Raw genomic sequence first — 20,147 nt, forward strand, 5'->3', positions numbered from 1 at the left:
CTATCTTTAAACGTTAATATCTCGTTAAATATTGCGTCAACTGCAAAATGGTACAAAACTGTTTTGTTCCCCTTGATCCAATCTATGTCCCCACTGTGTTTCAGTAACATTTTCTGAGACACCCTGTATATGATTTATTTTTTGTACAATATTCACTATGTAAGTACATATTATTTGTGCTCACATATTAGTACAAGAACATTTTTTTGTGACAATTGATATTTTTCTATCATATTTTTATGTAAAATTACATTGTGCATTAAAAATTAATGATAAATTATATTAATAGATAAATAAAGATTCAAACATTAAGTGTGAAATTTGTGAAAGTAACGAATTGAAGATTATTCTAGTTTCCCAACATCACAAAACAGTGTAAATATATTTTTTTTTCTTTAATATTATATAAATTAGTGATATGTTTGGAATATTTATCAAAGTTTTATGTTTATTTTTGGAATCTTATGGCGCAGCTTTTATTGTTCCTTGCATATTAAATACTTTTCTAATCAAAGTTTTGATAAAAAATGATTATCTACTCGAAAGGACGAAAGTAATAGCGTTTTCGGCCCGACCGGGTTTGCACCAACCTGGGTTGGATTAATGGCGTTTTGCGCTCTCCTATTGGTAGAGCGTGTGACATCAACCAATAGGAAAGATTAATCCAACCCAGGTTGGTGCAAACCCGATCGGGCCGAAAACGCTATAAAAGAAAGAGACGATACCAAGATCAATCAGCTACAAATTATAATTGTTTATTCAAATGAGAAGTGTTCCTTATAATTGCACTTCCTGTACTTTCCGTCCTTCATCTTTTTTTCTCCAACGCACAGTTCCTTTCACATTTCAAGTAAGCAGAAGGTGTAAATCACACATCTGCAAAAGAACAGATGACGTACGAATTCGCGTTCGATTATCCAAGATGGCGCATTCCTCGTCGATTTGTCGCAGTTTGCCAGTTTGTTGTTGCCGGTAATGACGGTAATTCGCGCATAGATTGCGAGTTGGAAGTTTGGAACTTGGAAATCGAGTAGCAGTCAATAGCAGTGGTAAGTGGTAAGTACAATCGAATAGCTTGATGGTATCCGGTGCGTTTGCATTTGACGGTGCAGTTGTATTTATCGCTCAAGTTAGAAGTATTTCTCGTGATTAATCGCATGGCTCGGCTGCTTGACGCTCGCAGAAAAGGTGACAACCTTGACAACAGATGAAAGGAACGCGAATGCGGCCGCACCGGATCACTGTTATCCAATATATGTATGTATGCACGTACGTAAATTGACACTCGGCTCGTCCTGTACAGTGGCACGCGACCCGGGATGGGCTTCCAGGACGTTATGTACACTGCAGTCACTATGCCGTTTAATGTTATTCACAAAACGAGTGCGGGGGCTGCCTCGTATGCTTGGGATGCGGCCACGTCGGTAAGCTTATGGCAATGTAGCATGTCTAGTCTCGTAGTCTTGCAAAACGACAGAGATCCCATACCTCGTGTCTGCTGTTAAACCTACCTCTCCTAGGTGATGTCTCCTCCATATGTTTTCTTAACACTACATACATATTTGTTTACATTTATACTCTGAAACTTAGTCACTCTGATTAACTCGTCAAATGTTTCAATAACAATACTTATACTGTTTTAATAATTCAATAATATGGATAGAATTATTAATTTTTTTTATTATTCACATATGAGAAAAAGATTAAATTAAACACAATACATTATTAGAAGTTACGCTATAAATAATTTTGCTAGTTGAATCATTATTAAGTTGTTTGGAGCTTGATGAAAACAATTGCTCTAATGTCCATTATACCAATGTAATTTAATTTTTTCTTAATTTAATTAATTTATTTTTGAGTCTTAAAATTAGATAAGAATGAAAAATGTGTTAAACAAAGATTAAAGTTTATCTACATTGATTGAAATTAAAAATAAATATAAGAATTCATGAAATTTTTCCTTTTTCTCTTTTTACACACACACACACACACACACACACACACACACATGCACACATGACAGTTCTTATCATTGGTTTTTTTTACGAGCGATGAAGGTTACAATAAAAAATTGACACGTTTTTGTCGCAGTTGTAACATCTAGATAATTGCGTAATTGAGTATTTAATTAATTCATTATTGTTGTCTTTTCAATGCAAGCATTGAGGAATAATGAATTTTTTTACATTTTTATGTTTGCAATGTGCAATGTCATGTGTGGTTTTTTAACAAACATTTACGTAAGCAATCAAACATTTATTTTAAAATGGCTACCAAGTATTAGTATATATATATAATGATAGTGCTTCTATCAGAAAACTAATTAAAAACAATTAAAGAATATTGATAAAAACTTAATAACAGCCTACAATTATCAGCAATAATTGTTTACTTGCTAAACAACCAGTAGTTATGAACATAAGAGAACTTAATATTATTTATATAAAACATAATTTATATTTATATAAGTATTAACATTTAAATTTTTATGAAAAATAATATGAAACAATTACGGTCTGTCAGGCGACAAGGTATTTAGGCGGAAAGCAGAAAATCGAAGTGAAAATGGCAACGCCAGTACCTTTATGGAAATTAGCTGCTGCCAGCGGTCCGTATGTGAGGCTTGCAGCTCTCAGCGGTGCAGCAGCTGTGATTCTTGGCGCCCTTGGATCCCACCGTAAGTGAATTACAAAAAAAATGGCATGTATTATTTTAAACCTGTATAAACACGAGACTCGACTCAATCGAATGCTCTGCTCTACAGGACATTACCCTAAAGATGAGATAGGACAGGAACAACGTCGGATTTTCGAAACAGCGAATCGATATCATTTTATACACACTTTGGCCTTGCTGGGATTACCGTTGTGCAAGTTCCCAGCATTGGTAAGTAGAACGTCATTAATCCGTAATAATTGTATCAAGTATAGAGTTTGCATAATTTCACATGCACTTTGTGTTATAGGCTGCGACTTTCATGCTCTCTGGAATCGTACTGTTCTGTGGAAGTTGTTATTATACTGCATTTACCAATAACAGACGATTCAGTTCAACAACACCTATTGGGGGATTTTGTTTTATACTGGCGTGGTGCAGTATGTTCTTGTAAATATCGCTGTAGAAATAGGTGTTTTCATACAAGGAAACAAATAAGGCATAAGCAACACAATGCGCAGTATAAAAAAAAAATGAAAATAATACTTGGTAACATTAAGAAATGGATGATTAAAATTTACAGAAAAAGATTTAAAAAAAAAAATAAAAATAAAACAACTTTTTAACATGAATATTAATGGGTGTACTCGCAATTATGGATTGATTTTATTTCCAGAAGATAATTGAGATAAAAGTAAATAAAAATATCATTTTACGGTTATTCGAGAATGGGCTTTAAATATTTCCTTAGAAAATAACAGTATGTCTCTTGTTCAATTCCCGATGCTTGTGTCTCATCCAATGTGTTTAAGAGGTACATTCCTTTGGCGATTTATACCTATGCGTTTATTGAAGGTTTTGAAGAAAAAAAAGAAAATAAAAAAAGATCTTCCGATATGAATAAAGTAAAATTCGTTTATATACTACTGAATCGATATAAATATATCTTTTGTTTATAATATTAATGACATGGGTTTTTCGCGTATCCTGAACGGTTACACATTTTGCAATAGTGCATATCCAAGTTTCCTGATCTCCTTTGCCTGTATTAATTTCCTTGCGCTATCATTCGCGCGATTCGTCCTCACACAAAGTGAAAAATATTTTTTAAAAATTGCAAACGTGTTCACACGCTTAATAAACGTATAATCGTGGTAATGTAAGGTACATTGACATCAGCAGTACAGTATATCTCAAAAAAAGAAGAAAAAATATTTTATAGTGATAATGACAACATAAATTACAACTTCCGCTAATGAAGGTATGTGATTTTCAAATCCGCGAGTTCTGGAGGATATAACAAATTGAAGAAAGCGCCCGCTCGCGTGTGTGCGATGTACATAAAATTTGAATTGAACAAAAGTATAGACTAACTTGCCTCACACACTCTCTCGTACAGTTTCTTATATAGACTCCGCGGTTTCTGCGATGACATAAGAAAGTAATGTACCTTGTATTATCCATTTGATACACCAGCTTCACTTACTTTATATATCCATTCTATTTTGTATCATACAATTCTCTTACAATTCTTTTTTTTTCTTTTTTCCCTCTAAATACGATGATTTTCTTGTAAGTAAATGAATATCGGAATTTCCCTTCGATTCACGCGCGTGTCACGATGGTGATTCCTTGGCGATTCCGGTTGCACTCTTATACTGCTAAATAAAGTAAACGGTCGGGCTAATTTACTTAGAATAGAAATATCAAATAAACGTTGATGAGCGTTACACATTGATTGAACTTAAATGTAGGAGTGTGTGACTCACGCATTGCGTTCTCGATCGTTGAAACTTAAAAGCGACGAACACGAAGAGATCGATTACAAAATAGAGAATAGCAGCGAGAGACACGATATTGTGTATGTGTCTGTATCCGGAAATAGCGTTGTTTCCGACAAGACACGCGCTCACACGCTTTCATCACGGGCGTGCGCGTCTCGTTGCTGATTTTAGCATGTAAATTTTCATGTCTTCCGCGATCGCGGGGGATTGGCGACGTATGGCGATGCTTTTTAATGCACCACTGATATAAAATTTACTTATATCTAGTAAACGTCCTCCTTTTTCTCTTTCTCGCTCGGGCTATTTTATGTTCAGTTAGTATAGTATTTTCCATAGCAATATCATTTTTCTCGTTACTATTATATAAAGTATTTATATCGACTTGTGTATATTAAACTATATTTACAATCTTCCTTTTTTTTATTGTAACGTACTGAAGATAAGTTTCTTTTTCCTAAAACGAGGTCGCTCGCAAGCCACTCGGTTTGTAGCATTCGCGAGAGCGTAAACTCGCACGGTTCGGTTAATTATGCAACTTTGCACTTTTCTTTCTGATCAAAACATATCACAATTCAAATTGCAAAGATATAAACATCAAAAGAAAACTGTCGCTCCGACAAATTTTTTGTTTCAAGAAATAAAAAGTTCTCAAAAGAACTCACATAAAGGATAAAAATCATCGCGACGTTGAATTTGCTCACTGACAACATACGTAATTTCACGTAGATCTTAAACGAAGTTTGGATAATTCGCGATCTGGATAATGTAAGAGTAAAGGAGAAAATGAGGTGCCGATTTTCCATCCGTTTCTAGGAGAGATGGAACGAGTGTTGACCCTCTTGCGCGGCTATCCGCAACTTTTCCCGCATTATTTCCAAAGTGGTATAATCAGGCAGTTTTAGGTAGTTAACGCAAGTCATTACTGATGGTAGAAAATCGTCTGTCTTCATAGACGGATCAAAGGTTTTGCGCACTATTGTTAACGGAGGGGTTAAGCTTTTGAAACCTGAAAAATATAAGCATGCACACTTTACCGCTAATCTCTCTAACTTATGATGATACAAATGAAAAATGAGAATAGCAAAGTATCTACCTCCAACGGGCAAACGCGGTGAACCGGTGACAAACTGAATGAACTGTCGTTGTTCCTCGCTGTGGTATTTGGACATGACCTCGAATAGAAAACGAATGGCCCGTGAGTCCGGTGTATAACCATGATCGGTCCTACAGCACTCAGCAAGAGTTTTCACGTCCCATTGTCCGCCGGTTTGTGCGTGGCCGCAAAATACCGCCTCCAGTTCTTCTGGGAAGAATAGTCTCAGTTGCGACGGAGGAAATACCGACTCGAAACCTTCCCGGAAAGCCTCCATTTGTCTGAATACTCCTTCATACAAGAACCAGTGTACCACTAACTGAAATTTTACAGAGATTGCGTGATCATTGTGATTCCTCAAACGACATTGGCGAAGGAGAACATCGAGAATGAATGAGAAAGAGATATGCATTTACCTTAATATATTGATCCAGATTGTAAATAGTAACGGATATTTCGCTACCGCCCTTCCTCAATTCGATATTCTCGTAGCCCGGTAATTCGAACACAAGACCTAGTTCAGAAATGGGGCACGTGTCTAAATCGAGAGCCTCAATTAATTGCGCTTTCTCGTGCGGTCGTAGTGTCTGGTCCTTCTCCATAGCTTCTTTCTTCCTCACGACCTCCTGGAGCTTGCTAAGAGTGCGATATACGTCGGGACATACGTATGCCAAATCGGCTAATGTAAGAGTATGTTCTTCTCCCAGTAACCAACGATAGAAGGTTAAACTAAATGGCAAATCCAACTAAAAGAGACAATTCAATATGTTAAGAACATAATCCAAGAGAGATTTGAAAAGATTTTACGAATAAGATATGCTAATTTTTACCATTCTGGAATCGTATATTGCTTTCGCCATGAATTTCCCAAGGAATTTGAACTTGGTCTTCAATTTTGCTAGATGCGATACTTTAGTGTTCCATGGGATTGGCGTCGGGAAGAGCCCGTGCGAGGAATTAACATATCCGTTTTCAGTAGGATTCGAACTGCCATGCCACAAGTCTAAATCAGCGCGTTGCAGTTCCTTAGAGACTAGAGCGTAGAATTCCAGAGTTGGACCGAGACCAGTACCGACCTGTAATATAAATACTACGTTAGAGACTTGCAATAAGATTGACAGTCCAAGGAGGACGTGTGCACAAAAACCAACTGACCTCGTTGACGTATTGCACTTCAAGTAAGGCCTTATTAGAGGCTAAGTCTTGAATCACTAGCTCCGCTTGCTTAAGAATGTCCGTTCTCGAGATAGTTCTCTTCCTTCGTTCTAAGCGTGGCGTAACACGCTCCTGACTGTCTGATCCTGAAAGTTCTGGCGCGGAATCCAAGAGACGTTGTAGTGCTCTATCTCGATCAAACGATGTTGCATACAACAAAAGCTGCCTCGTCTCAAATGGAAAGAGAAAAGGACTGGAAATTGAAATTAAATATTGTAAATAAATTCTTGAATTATACTAAAATTAGTAAAATTAAATCAACGATCGAGCTATTCGCTCTACTAACCAGACAGACGCTATCTGTTGTAACCAAGATGGCAAGTTTCCAGTCATGATCACCAGTGGATCCTGCAGTTGCCTGCTGGCTTTCGCGGCGATCTTATTATTGATGAAGTCCTGAGGTGATAGCAGGCTCATGCTTTTTAGATGAGGGAACAGTATGCCCCAATGGCGATTAAGAGCGTGCAAGAGCCGCAAAAGACACAACCCATCGAGAGAGGCGTCCGTGATAGTTACCGAGGGTGGTAATGTGGGAGATAGATATGGCGCGAGGGGACAATGTTGAAGAGGAACCGTGCCTTCTAGCCAGAGACTATCTTCTTTTCTCTTTGAACTAATCTTTGTACTTTTTCCCTTGCCCTTCCTACTATTACCCTGTGAGCTCGACCCTGATTTTGGAGAGGTTGCAGCATCTTCTTCTGGTACAGGTCTGATTTCAGAAAAAATAAAATATTTCTTTTCGGATCAGTATAAAAGTCGATTTGTAAGTTTCTTAAAAAAAAAAAAAATATATCAGCACTAGTTTTGTAACTTTTAACGACAGTGACATCGTTAAATTGTCGGCGTAGCATTTTTACAAAATAAGTTTTAAGTATATACTTTAAAATTTCTGAAATTAATGTCTGAATGTTTGAAAATACCTATAGTATATCGTATGGGTTTGCACCCATACCGCATCGTGTCCAAGTGGTGGTTCACTATCGGCCTCTGCCTCCGAGTGATCCACTCCGGAACATCCAAATTGCCTGACAGCTTGATAAACCGTCATGTTGAAAGGTAGGACCACGTCGCCAATTAAAAACTGAAGTTTATGTTTCGGCGGTCCTTGGCTTATCACAACTGCCGCCTGGAAAGAAAAGCGACAAATAGAGTCGCTCCCACCGATTTTATCGGTTTTCTCTAATCTAAAGATAGATAGTCCATTGGAAAGGTATATACCAGAGTATCATCAATGTCATCCTCGCTATTGTCGTCATCACTGACCATCGAGTCAGCGTCCCGTATTCTGCCGTATCCGCGTACCATCAAATAACGCTCAATCGCCTGTACTAGTGCAAGCGGATCTATTTTTACAGTACCGCCCTTCCACTGTTTCAAATTATTACAGTCCGGATGCCGTTGAAGATTACACTGCACAATTCAATGAAACGGTTGCGTAGAAAAATATTTCGGCGTTTTTATTGTGGTAATTAAATATGTAAAAATGTTACATATTTTAGATAATTACCTTAAGTTGATGCGTATTGAAGAATTTCAGAGCACTGGTACCGCCACGGCCAGCGCCAGAACCCGCAGGTAAATCGTGAACTTTCACTGGGAATTGTTCTAGCTGTGCAACACAGCTGTTCAATTTCGTTACTAAAGCACCAAACGCCCCAGGATTAAGATCCATTATATCGTTGTTCTGTTGCATCTGGATAAATTGTATCACAAGGATTACTTATTCATTTGAAGTGGAGAAGGGCAGAAAGATCGATTTTACTTACGGTAGACTCCGCAAACAATTTCCAAAACATACGAAGACGGTCGTAACGATTACCCGGTGCATCCGTGGTAGTGAGGTAGTTCAACAGAGCCTTGATAAGGCCGCTGTAATTCATTTCAAACGGCGATATATCGCTCTCGAGAACTATGTCCCGTAATTCCGTTAGTGCTGATAGCATTTCGTCCAATTCCTATAAACGTAAGTGCGAATTGTAAAAATTAGCAGATATAAATAGTTTTAGTATGTATGATTATTTTGAATGTTAATTATTATTTGATATTTAATAAGAACCAACACTCTCTCTCTCTATCTAGAGTTTATTCTTTCGTAAATATACTAATAATATGATAAATACAAAACTTTGTGGTCAAACTTTTTTATCACCCTATTTATACATAAAGCTATTTAAAGATAAAGATATAGTATAAATGTTGATAAAACGTCCAATGTTTAGTAACCTTTATTTATAATAAATTGTTTACTTAATGCACTTACATTTGATTGCAATCGCTGTATCGCAGCAGTCAGTCGAGCAAGAACTGTTAGGGCGGGATGCGAGCAAGGTGCATCGTCCTGATATCTTGCTAAAAATTGGGCTGCTTGTTCGCGCACCCACGCTTTTGCCTTATCCCGATTTCCACCAGTTAAGCTCGGATTACTCGGTGGTTTTGACAGATTCGTGGACGAGCTCGAGTCTCTCTTGTCGTTGCTAGTACTGGACGAGGACGATTTCCGACCCCATTTGGCCGGATTGAGATTTCCCAAAAATCGATTATTCTTCGGGGTAAAGCCAGTAAACAGGGACTCTGGCTGTTGTGTTTGTTGCGGTGTGGTGGTGCCCCCCAATCTCGAGAAACGACCCTTCTTATTCTGTCGTTTTTTCTTCAGTACATCACCAATCCTTCTAATAAATAGAAAGACACGATTCATAAATACGATACCATAAATGATTATTTAAAAAATTGTAAATATATCAGTGAAGACATCTTGTACTAACAAGTGAGCACTTTGCGGTGCGCTTGTTTCCTCTACGCTGTTGTTTAATTCCGTTCTGTGTGGTTCCAGCGAAGCACTGATATTTGGTTTATACTGGCACGACGACGCGATTGTGCCGAACAATATGTTGCCATTCGAAGATGGAGAGACAACTGGAGACGTGGCACTACTAGAAGACAACATTGTGGTGGAAGAAAGTGGTGTATTAGACGGACCTGGCTGTGGGCTTGGTAATGATGTACCTAAAGACAACGTAAAATATCATACGATCGAGTATATATGTATATCACATATGTGACAATGGAGTAAAACACATTAAGAATAAAGCAACTTACCAGAAGGGCACTTAGGTGGTGAAACACCGAGAGGTACTTCGGGATCTGCTAATTGACGAACTTGATGCAGTACGCCCTCGCGATGAAAATGAACCCCAAATACTTGTGGCAATCTCTTCATCAGGATACTCGCCATTTGAAGAGCTCCGATAACTATACGTAAATCTTGCGACGCTAACATACCAGCTATATGTGACGAAACCACTTGATTCTTTAGAACATCCTGTGTGCAAAAAAAAACATTAGTGCATAAAGTATACGTCAAAAACAAGAAAATATACTGTCGCTTAATATACATCTTACCTTAAGTAAGTCAGTTGAAGCATAATACACCATACGAAGAAGAGCTCGGAGGCATTTGCATTTTACAGCGGGTCCAGCTGAACTGCTATAAACCTCATATAGTACAGAGAATAAAGTTCGAATAAAAGACACTAGCCATTCGTTCGTTTCAATTACCGGAGGCACAACATCCATACTAAAATCAATAATATAACTGTGTTAACGACAAAATTGTTTGTAATCTAAAAGATCGCAAATATAATTTATACCTAGATGAGCAAGTTGGACTCTTTCCCTCAGTGGGATTGGCGTTTACTCTCCGAAATATACTTCTTGTCATTCCTATATCCTCGTTAATTTGTTTCATCACAGTCAGATCTATAGTGTAAGTTCGTCCTAAGGAGGTAAGGCATATCTCATCTTCGCCATTTTGAAACGCCATCTAAAAGATGTATTTAACGATTCATTTTTCGTATTCACTCGTTGATTAAAGCGATGAAATTACCTCGATAATTCTAGAATCTATAGTACTGAACGGATGGGAACATTGTCTTTCGTCACGCCATTCCCACTGGACAGTCTCCTGTTGATTGCTGGTCCTTTCGAGTAAACTATTTACACTGAATATTCCATCTGTTGGTAATGGAGGCATAAGCTCCTCGATTAAACACGTAATTTCGAACCACTCTTGCGGTGTACGCGGCACCAACTCCACGTCTTCCGTTTTAACTTCCAGAGATCCAGTTAAAAGATAACTTAACGTGAAAGCTATATTTTGTTGCAGCAACAATTGCGCCAAGTCGGGACAGCGATTTGATATCACAGAGAGCATTCGTAATACAGTTATGAAATTGTTAGTGCTGTTAACCGGCGGCGTAATCATGAGCTGTAATAGAATAATGTATAAACAGTAAGGACAAGGATAAAAATGATTCCAACAATAAGTATTTCACTGATAAAGCTCGTACCAGCTGTTGTAGATTCTGTAAGAGTTCAGCATTGATAATTTTATGCAGCATTACAGGATCATGTTGGAAACTGTCAACTAATCGACTGAATGCTTGACACACACACTCGACGCTCTTTTTATCTTGATTCGTTAATCTGCTCGTTAATAATGGCAAACTATCCACTACCAAATGAAAATCGTCAGGATGAAGGTTTTGGCAGCAGTTTGCGGTAATTGTTAACGCTGCACGTTGTGCTGTGATGTTGAAGAAATCAACAAATTTCAAACAGGCTGAAACCCCACCCTGAAAAATAACAAGATTTTACAATTAAATTTTAAATAAGAAATTTATTTTTAATTAATTGTAAATAATAAAAGTCATCACACATGTGTTTCCAAAGCATCACATAAAAGGAAAAATTTTTTATTTAATTTGAACATTTGAAATATCTTCGTTATTAAGGGCACTATAGATACAGTATAGATAAACCGAGTATGACGCGCGAGACCTAGCTTTCGGATGCGAGAGAGACGGAACGTAACTTCTCTTCTCTCTAACAGACAGAGAACAATCTTAGAGAGAGAAGAGAATTGTGTTTCCTCCCTGTTACACGAGAGGCCACCAACAAATACTTGGCATATAGTATATGTTCGGCCTATATATGCTATACATGGTTTCCATTTGGTGACACAAATCGACATAACTCTACCGTTTTGTCTTTGTTACTATGGAATGCCAAGATAAAACGACCTGTATCACTAAATAGAGAAAGAACGCATCCTGTATATCCATAAAAAACGTAAAAATTTTAAATCTAAATTATTCTATTTAAAATATCTAATAGTATTTATATATAATTTTCCACTTTGAAAATATAAAAATCATTATTTTTCTAAACAATTTTAGAAATATTAAGAATATCAAAATGCAATAAAGTCAGATATAAAGTCATCGAAAGTCATGATATTCTGATATAGAATACAAAATTTCAAGTAACAATATAAATCTTTTGATGACTTTGTAATAAAATTCTTATATATAAAATTATGAGCTAAGTTAATTATTGTAAGAAAGATACATGAGTAAATTAAGAAAAAAATGCAGTTGCATTTATATGCAAGTTAGGAACGTGTACATACCGCATGTAAAATTGTTTTGCTGTGTCTGCGTGACAACATGGCTAATGCTGTCAAACACTGTTCAGCTACATCCATACACTCGATCGATTCGAGTTTTTGTAGGAACACCGGCACCGCATCCACTACAACGGTGGACGACCGTGGCAGCGCCTCCATCATATACGTAAGGGCACGACACGCATGGGTCATTATCGCAAAATTATGTTCAATCCCCAATAAATTAATTAAAGCTGCAACCACTTGTTTGACGGGAAAACCGGTTAGAGTATCCTCGTTGCCCATTACAAGAATCTCTCCCATGTTCATGACGGCCTGCAATTGTTCTCCCTCGTCCTCAACAGCTTGTAAGCCGGCTAGAAGTTGTTGCGCTTTAGCAGCTGTAAATTGTTAGTTTAAAGATCAGTATACCGAATAAACGATATTTCGACATGCTATTTATAGAAGCGAAGTGTGTCGTGCAATTAAAGATTATTTATAGGTTGTCATAGAGGTTGGCAAAAATATTGATTAAACATGTTTTAAACAGTTTAAAACATGTTTAATCAATGTTTTTAACATGTTTTAAACACGGTTTTTTTTAACATTGTGTAAAGCATGTTTAAAGTATTAACAATATATTTTAACGAAAAAGAAACATGTTTTATTCGTTAAAAAAAAGGAAAAAAAAGAACCAGTCTTTACCAACCATGATTGTCACAAACATGGATGTAATAATAGACTGCGCATTTCTATAAAATTGTCATCGGTTTAGAGAGAGTGAGGTAACTTGAATCACATCGCTCTCTTTCTATTTCTAAAGTAGTGAACTAAAGAGAGATATGACTCAATTCTTTCTAACAGAGCACAGATGTTAAGTTTAAGGAATGCGTAGTCTATACCTATTAGAACTACCAATTCACAAACAACGCGTGAACTGTCTCAATTAAGAATTACAATATATCGACAAAAGAATTAATTTTTACCGGAACTTGCGCCCATGCTTCTGTTAAGTAAGTGTTGCATCCGCGGTCCTAATGCACCGAACACATGAGGCGGTAGACCTCTAGCCTCCAACAAAGCTTGCAATCGTCCAACTTCTCCATCGTCGCTTTCGCTATCACCTGTCGTTCCTGACATTCCAGATGGTCCTCCACCAGCTTCGCGTGCAAGTAGGAAATCGAAATTTTGAATGACGCGATCTAACATCGTACAACAAAATTGATCAAGCATTAAATATCTATTAAGCTTAGACATCAATGGCATTTAACCTGTGGCGGATGTCGCAGTTGATGCCGACTCCTCCTCACCTGTGGTTGAGACTAACTGACTGCTCGGAATAGAGGATGATACGGAGGTAGCACTGATAGAGTCATTGCCTGACATTACACTACCTAATCCACCGGAGCCGCTCTCCACCACCGGCTTCCTCACGCGTGATGAAGAGCGATGTCTGTAACAATGCCAGCCAGAGATATCATTATAATTTGTTAACTGATTACGTAAGATCTTGTCAAGTTCGCAACTGAATTAGAAGAGAAAAGTATCTCTGACTGGCTACCTCGAACTCGAACAGGAACCCGTTGTAGTGTCTTTCTTGTGATGTTTCCCCGAAGTCTTGTTGCTAGATGGCAATTCCTTCGGCTGTTCACCAGTAGCTTTCGCGCGAGAGCGTAGCAGGTGCTTGTGTGTAGAATGAGGGTGTGTAGGGTTGGCAGAAACGGTGGCAGACACAGGTGGATTAGCAGTGGCCGTTGAAGCGATGCCACTCGTGCCTGCCCCGTCATGTGCCAACGCCCCCCCACCACTCTCCACAGAGTTACTTGCTGCGTTACCCACTCTGATGCTGGACTTGACACCCAGGACTTGACTACTCGTGCTGCTACTCGTTGCGCTACAGGTCGCACCGCCGTGAGATTTCGAATCTAAAATATCCAAATGTCACACAATCATTGAGATACATAGGGTAAAGACTAGGGTAAAACTTGTCGCGTGTGGCTGTCTAACTGCGCACATTCTTATTTATGTATGGATGTCAAAGTTGCTGTATGAATACATATATGCAACATTTCTTATTTACACTTTCGAGATACACGTAAAATATCTTCAAAACGGAAAAGAAAACAATATGACTCTTGTTCCGTGTGCACAATTACAAAAGTCAAACATTTTCGCAAGTTAGATCATTATAGGTGATGTATGATTTCTATCATGATGTGTCTTATGCAATTTTATATACAATTTTGCCTGTCGATTGTAAAAATATTTATTAAATATTTTTATGTAAAACCAAGCATAATAATTTTTTAAAACTGTTCCTTTAATTGATTTTTTTTATGTTCCTCTAATTGTTTTGTTTTTGTTCAGTTTATGAATATCTTCTTAGTTAAAATCATATAGTTTTAACAACATTTAATGTTGCATACTTTCTCACAGAGATTAGAGACCGCGATATTAAGACAATATTAAGTATTGTCTAAATACAAATAGCTATAATAGATAAAATGTAAATTCACAAAGATTATGCACCTATTTTAAATAAATTTCATTCTGACAATTTCGTAATTTACAAGCAACTTTCATCGAGCAACAGAAAAAAATCTTGAGCAATTTCTATTTGTTATCTGAAGGAAAAACATTCAATTTCTATTATCGGTAATACAAAACACTAATTATATTCAATAATGTTGTATTGTAACGACCCAAGTTTCGACATGGTATTGTTCGATTTCCTCGCGTTAAGAAAAGGCACTACGTGTCATTTCCATAAATCTTGAAGACTCGTATTGTGGCTGCTAGAGCAGGTACAAATTGTACTAAACCGGATTTGAAAAAAAAAAAACCAAATTATCTTTTGAAATAATACATTGAGTTTTATGAGATCAGAATTTATACCTGGGTACCAGATAACTTTTTCACTAAAGCGAAAAGTGAAAAATTCCTCCATTAGCTTCAATGATAAACATTTTTTACTTTTCATGTTTCTACCTTACGTGATCATTATACTGGACTTAATCGCTCGGTGTATTGCAAGTTTACAAGCTGAAAACTATCAGAATTATTAAATATATCTAAAATAGGACATTTTATACATTTCATATTAACTCTAAACTCGCATAACAGCCAATTTCTTAGCAAATATAAAAGAGAAGATTAATAATTAAAAATGTTAATATCCGATGACAAAGATATGACTACATAATAAAAGTCGTCTTTCACATTCTTTTCAAGATGAAAGTTTCTTTTAAAAGACCAGAATAAATTAATTACAAGTTTTCAATATCAAAGCAATATCAATTTATGATATTTCTGCGAGAAAATGCTATAGAATATGTCAGTTTGAAGAATACTAATATCGGCATGAAAAAAGAAATTTCCGAAGACAATTGTACTTGAATGTATATTGTATTAACTACATTCAATCAATTCTATTACGTACTGAAAGAACGAAAGCAAGATCAGTTTAGTGTCATGATGATATACAGAATTTCACAGAAAAAATTGCTTATCCACAGGATTTCCGACACCAATTTTAACGTATTATCTCGAGAGCAATAAGATTAGCGATACAAAAAAATAAAAAAATAAGAAATAAACACTCAAAATTTTAAGATATTTATTACAACCTACATAATAAAAATTGGAAAATTGTTATATAAAAAATAAATTCGTAATATTGCGTATATATGATTCCAATTGTTGTACAAAAAAATATTATTCTAAATTAGAACCAAAATAATATAAAATAATATAAAAACTAAAATAATAATAATTTCGATATCGATAGCTTTTATAATATTTTACTCAAATAAAAGTTATTCGATTTATATATAATTGTATGGTGTATGATGTTTGATAACTTTACGAAAATGTTTGCAAACAGTTTATAAACTTCCAGCACGATATTTGTACAATAAACTTCTGAATATAAAAGATAACTTTTTCTTTCATATTATAATTAATTTGAAAATACTTGTCTCTAATTTTTATATATCCAATTATATATAAATTATTAATATAATCTTATTATGTGTGTGTAACAAAAAAGATTTAGATTTAACATTACGTTAAGTCACGATGATGCGTTTTTAATTACCGTATTCATGATAATTATCAGATTTAATAAAACATAAGTATCATAGAAGTTGAATAGAATTGTATTTCCCTTAATTATATTTACATAATTAATACCATGCATGAATGAGTTTGATACAGAAGTTTACCTGATATTAAATATAGTAAATGATGATACTTGCATATGGATGTATAGATAATAAGTTCAGAATGGAGAGTTCAATAACTCAGATGTTCATTTAAGCTACTCGCGAATTTGTAAGAGAAAATAAGGGGAAGGAAGAAAATGTGGTACGAAGAGTGTGTACTCCTTAAGCTTACCTTCTTGATGGTAGGTTTGTGTTGATATTGGAAAAAGTGCTTTGACAGCAGACACAAATCCTTCCAGACATTCGCTCATCCTCTGGCCTAATGATACAGTCTGATCTATGACTCTTATCTTGATAATGCTTGCGTTTTCTAAATTTTATTATATTCCTATCTCTCGAAACATTTTCACACTTTCTTTGCCTCTTATTGGCCAAATCACTCCCTTTCATTTACACAAATATTACACACAAGACTGTCGTTATATTCACGACTGACCTGACGATATCGGATCAAAACTCGTAATAAAACGCACGAGTTCTGTATCATATATTTCTGTATACTGTTTTATATTTCCAAAAATCAAAAATTGTTCAAGTCTGCTAACAAATTAGCAAACGTTACACAAATAGAGACGTAATAAGTAGAGATAAATTACGTACATGTGCAAATATAGAGATATGTATTTCATAAAGAGCTTTTTGTTTGGATTTATGTAAGCTAACATGTTACCTAGCTATACAACTTGTTCTTTCTTCTCTCTGTACGCATTGTTTAAAAGATCAAATTTACACTAAAGAATCAAATTGGTTACCGTTCTGTTTTTTTTTTTGTTATAAAACAATCAGAGAGCTACAAAAGAGAATTCTTTTAAACTTAATAGAGTAATTAACATTGCTTAAACATAATAATTATATTCATAATTAAATATTTTGAAAAGATTTTTTTTCTTAGCTAATATTGTAATGTTTGTTATGAATTATTTGTAAAATATTTATTGATTTTGCTTTCTTCTATCATATCCAAATTTCTTAACATAAAATAAAACAAATTTATATCAATTTATTAAAATTTAAATCTTAGAACTCTATGATATATGTCATAAATTAAACAATTTTAAGAAACTTTTATTTTCATCATTAAAGTTAAAAAATTAAAAAAAAAAACAAAATATAATTAATAAAATATATACAGTATGAATTGTTAATACAAGTATTTATTAAAGTTTTGATTTAAATTTTGATATCAGTTTTAAGAGTCATTATAGATGTAACGTAAACAATCTCAAAACAAAATTGTATCTTCACGCAAATCACACATCACAATCCTATGATCAACAATAATAGCTATAGAAAAGTGTGCACTAACCTCCTCTTCCTCTCGATGTGGATGGATGACTAGTGATCGATGTAGCACTCGATGAAGCTACCAAGCTGCTGTAGGTACTTGTCTTTCGGCTACCGTATCCACTAGGCAGTGACAGATCGTAACTGCTAGTTCCCTGTGTCAATGCTTGAGGATTCTGTGGTGTACGGGAACGAGTTCGCGATGCCACACAATCGGTAGGTGTTAAACTTGACTCTGGCAGGCTCGTCCTCGCTGCACTACGCACCCTTGTACTGCTACTACTATTGTAACTGACTTGGTGAATCTTATGATGAGACCTCCAGTCGGTTTCTGTTGCAATATTTCAACGCGATCATATAAATCGATTTGTTAATAAAGATAAGGATTTGAAAGAACTCAAGTACCAAAGTGTAATAAAAAAAAAAAAAAATACAAGTTCATTTATATGTTATCATGTAATAACAAACAAAAATTAACTAAGATTGCACAGGTGTAAAAGACTTTTCATTTGATAACACAAGTCGTTCTGTCTTTATTCTCATTAAATGTTAAGAAAGATAAACTTTGTGTCACTAAATGGAAAGCACTCGTAATAAAGCGTTTGGGTTATTATATATCCCACTTCGTTCGATGCTGTAATTACCTGAATAAGATTCTAAGCCAGCTCCATGACTTCTTCGTTCACCTCTGATTCTGCCCTCTCCCTTGGAAGAATCAATCGAATGCGTGTGCGGTGTATTACTGTCCACTTGAGATGTCTGCGGGTCACTGGTGGTCTGTCTACGCCTCTTCTCTTCCACGCTATCTGGGATCGCACCAGTACTTTGTCGTTTTCTGTAGCTACTCGAGCCACTACTAGAGCTTTTCCCCCTTGACTTAGAGGTGTCTGCTGAAGCACTGGCCTTCTCTACAGACCCCCCTGATGACAACTGATCTTGTTGATCTGCCATAGATTAATCGACTCATGCCACTATTCTGTCTGTAAAAGAGAAACCACAACACACACTCTTAATTACATAACATATCTAAATATGGTGATTGTCTCATCTGTATTTACACGCATTTATAATTGCACTTTAGGAGGACATAAGGCGCTTTTCAGCAAGAAACAGATAACACATGTTTTCTTTCTACTTGATAACACAAGTACATTTTTGTCTTTATTACTCATAAAAATACCATAAAATGACGTTCACTAAATAAATCACTAAATAAAAAGAACAGTAAATCTTTACATTTGTTATTTATCAATATTAAATAAGATGAAGTAATTCACTGTGTTACATCGTATCATCTGTATCACTTGTTGAAAAGTATCCATAAAGGTACTTGTGTCGACAAATACGTTGTTCTATTTTTTTTTCAGCATTCCATAAGTAACAAAGACAAAATGATATTTTTGTCGCCTTGTGTGACTTGTATTACTAATATGTAGATAATTTAATAATTAATCTTGGTCCAACTCTTCATTTTTTCCTAAGAACTAAAAAGGAATGAAGAATAAGTTGAACCAGATTAAAGTTAATCTACATTGGAAGGAACGGGCATAAATGGAAAAACAGCCCATACATTACTTCTCCGTAAGAACATAAAAGAATACGTATAAAAAGTCCAAAATACATATTCTTAAGAATAACCTTGGGCAAAAAAGAATCTTTTGAAAACTTTGAAAGATTCAATATTATTCATACGATCTGTTTGCGTTGCTTGCACATTTTGCACTCAGTATCTTCGCTCTCTACCTTTTCAACATCCGAAATACGTTTATTTCAAGTATAAATTTTTGGGGGATTTTAAGCAACGCGAACAAAAAATGTATAAAATGGCTTCTGTGAATGAACGACAAAAATCCTATTCCTTAAGAAAGAAAAGAACAGTTTGTATCTTTCAAGATGACTAATTGTAAGTGCCAGGTCGAGCTACTTGCAAGTTACCACGTAACTCTTATTCGCGTACAAGTACGACGCGTAACAACGAAAGCAACACAATGGTGGAGAGCTGGGCGCACTCGCTAGAGAAAGACAAAAAAAAATCGGATGTACGAATCAGATCGGATCGTGCGTCGCGGCCTGCCCCCCTTTGTTGGAGAAAAACATTAACAGACGCCCGTTGCGTTCGTTTACTTTCGATTATCACTTCTCGAAAATCACAGACAGACACGCGAAACGAGCCAGGCAATTTTATCGCGTGGCGACCAGTACGGCCGCCGTTAAAATTAGAACCGTGGATTTTTAATCGAGCGCATTAAAAAAAAAAATTTTAATGCCCCATGCTCCTTAAACGCGACCTCGCGGATCCATCGCCGACCTCGGGCGTTCGCTGCAACGCCACGAACTAAATAGCAACAGCGATATCGACAGCCCGATTTCCAAGAAGAGGGAAACAAAGAGAGAGAGAGAGAGAGAGAGAGAGAGAGAGAGAGAGAGAGAGAGAGAGAGAGAGAGAG

General features: G+C 36.0%; 2 protein-coding genes across 11 annotated transcripts in view; one reads left to right on the plus strand and one right to left on the minus strand.

Annotated features, from left to right (window-relative positions):
• The first annotated feature begins 888 nt into the window (after nucleotides 1-888).
• On the plus strand, nucleotides 889-4,010 carry LOC108762171 (transmembrane protein 256). 2 transcript variants are annotated; one of them, XM_018509052.1, is made up of 5 exons: nucleotides 889-1,049; nucleotides 1,304-1,424; nucleotides 2,527-2,680; nucleotides 2,768-2,889; nucleotides 2,969-4,010. In XM_018509052.1, exons 2-5 carry the CDS (start codon nucleotides 1,320-1,322, stop codon nucleotides 3,110-3,112), a joined length of 525 nt encoding a protein of 174 aa, XP_018364554.1. In that variant the 5' UTR covers nucleotides 889-1,049; nucleotides 1,304-1,319; the 3' UTR covers nucleotides 3,113-4,010. The 2 variants fall into 2 exon arrangements, with proteins under 2 accessions (XP_018364554.1, XP_018364553.1); XM_018509051.1 differs by having other exon boundaries at nucleotides 890-1,056.
• A 111-nt stretch (nucleotides 4,011-4,121) lies between these two features.
• Nucleotides 4,122-20,147, minus strand: part of ctrip (E3 ubiquitin-protein ligase ctrip) — a 21,410-nt gene continuing 5,384 nt past the window's right edge. For 4 of the 9 annotated variants that reach the window (XM_018509041.1, XM_018509042.1, XM_018509044.1 and 1 more), the window contains exons 2-25: nucleotides 18,345-18,680; nucleotides 17,723-18,031; nucleotides 16,589-16,675; nucleotides 13,755-14,118; nucleotides 13,465-13,646; nucleotides 13,180-13,395; nucleotides 12,218-12,594; nucleotides 11,097-11,381; nucleotides 10,634-11,014; nucleotides 10,398-10,570; nucleotides 10,150-10,324; nucleotides 9,847-10,069; nucleotides 9,513-9,753; nucleotides 9,011-9,419; nucleotides 8,517-8,705; nucleotides 8,258-8,443; nucleotides 7,969-8,160; nucleotides 7,671-7,876; nucleotides 7,037-7,459; nucleotides 6,691-6,943; nucleotides 6,366-6,611; nucleotides 5,952-6,281; nucleotides 5,536-5,854; nucleotides 5,252-5,448 (exon numbers count right to left, since the gene is read on the minus strand). In XM_018509041.1, coding sequence (XP_018364543.1) covers nucleotides 5,252-5,448; nucleotides 5,536-5,854; nucleotides 5,952-6,281; nucleotides 6,366-6,611; nucleotides 6,691-6,943; nucleotides 7,037-7,459; nucleotides 7,671-7,876; nucleotides 7,969-8,160; nucleotides 8,258-8,443; nucleotides 8,517-8,705; nucleotides 9,011-9,419; nucleotides 9,513-9,753; nucleotides 9,847-10,069; nucleotides 10,150-10,324; nucleotides 10,398-10,570; nucleotides 10,634-11,014; nucleotides 11,097-11,381; nucleotides 12,218-12,594; nucleotides 13,180-13,395; nucleotides 13,465-13,646; nucleotides 13,755-14,118; nucleotides 16,589-16,675; nucleotides 17,723-18,031; nucleotides 18,345-18,651 — 6,270 coding nt within the window. In that variant the 5' untranslated portion in view covers nucleotides 18,652-18,680. Of the gene's footprint in view, nucleotides 5,449-5,535; nucleotides 5,855-5,951; nucleotides 6,282-6,365; nucleotides 6,612-6,690; nucleotides 6,944-7,036; nucleotides 7,460-7,670; nucleotides 7,877-7,968; nucleotides 8,161-8,257; nucleotides 8,444-8,516; nucleotides 8,706-9,010; nucleotides 9,420-9,512; nucleotides 9,754-9,846; nucleotides 10,070-10,149; nucleotides 10,325-10,397; nucleotides 10,571-10,633; nucleotides 11,015-11,096; nucleotides 11,382-12,217; nucleotides 12,595-13,179; nucleotides 13,396-13,464; nucleotides 13,647-13,754; nucleotides 14,119-16,588; nucleotides 16,676-17,722; nucleotides 18,032-18,344; nucleotides 18,681-20,147 lie in introns of those variants that run through there. The other 5 variants (XM_018509048.1, XM_018509046.1, XM_018509045.1 and 2 more) reach the window with 5 other exon arrangements.

Source organism: Trachymyrmex cornetzi, unplaced genomic scaffold, assembly GCF_001594075.2.
Source record: "Trachymyrmex cornetzi isolate Tcor2-1 unplaced genomic scaffold, Tcor1.1 scaffold279, whole genome shotgun sequence".
In the NCBI taxonomy this organism is placed as follows: Eukaryota; Metazoa; Arthropoda; class Insecta; order Hymenoptera; family Formicidae; genus Trachymyrmex; species Trachymyrmex cornetzi.

What these genes read in the sequence shown, in the direction of transcription:
- LOC108762171 (XM_018509052.1), top strand. Translation starts at nt 1,320, where the DNA reads ATGGGCTTCCAGGACGTTATGTACACTGCAGTCACTATGCCGTTTAAT. An exon ending in CTTGGGATGCGGCCACGTCG is followed by an intron (nt 1,425 to 2,526) that starts GTAAGCTTATGG and finishes ACGGTCTGTCAG; the next exon opens with GCGACAAGGTATTTAGGCGG. An exon ending in TGGCGCCCTTGGATCCCACC is followed by an intron (nt 2,681 to 2,767) that starts GTAAGTGAATTA and finishes TCTGCTCTACAG; the next exon opens with GACATTACCCTAAAGATGAG.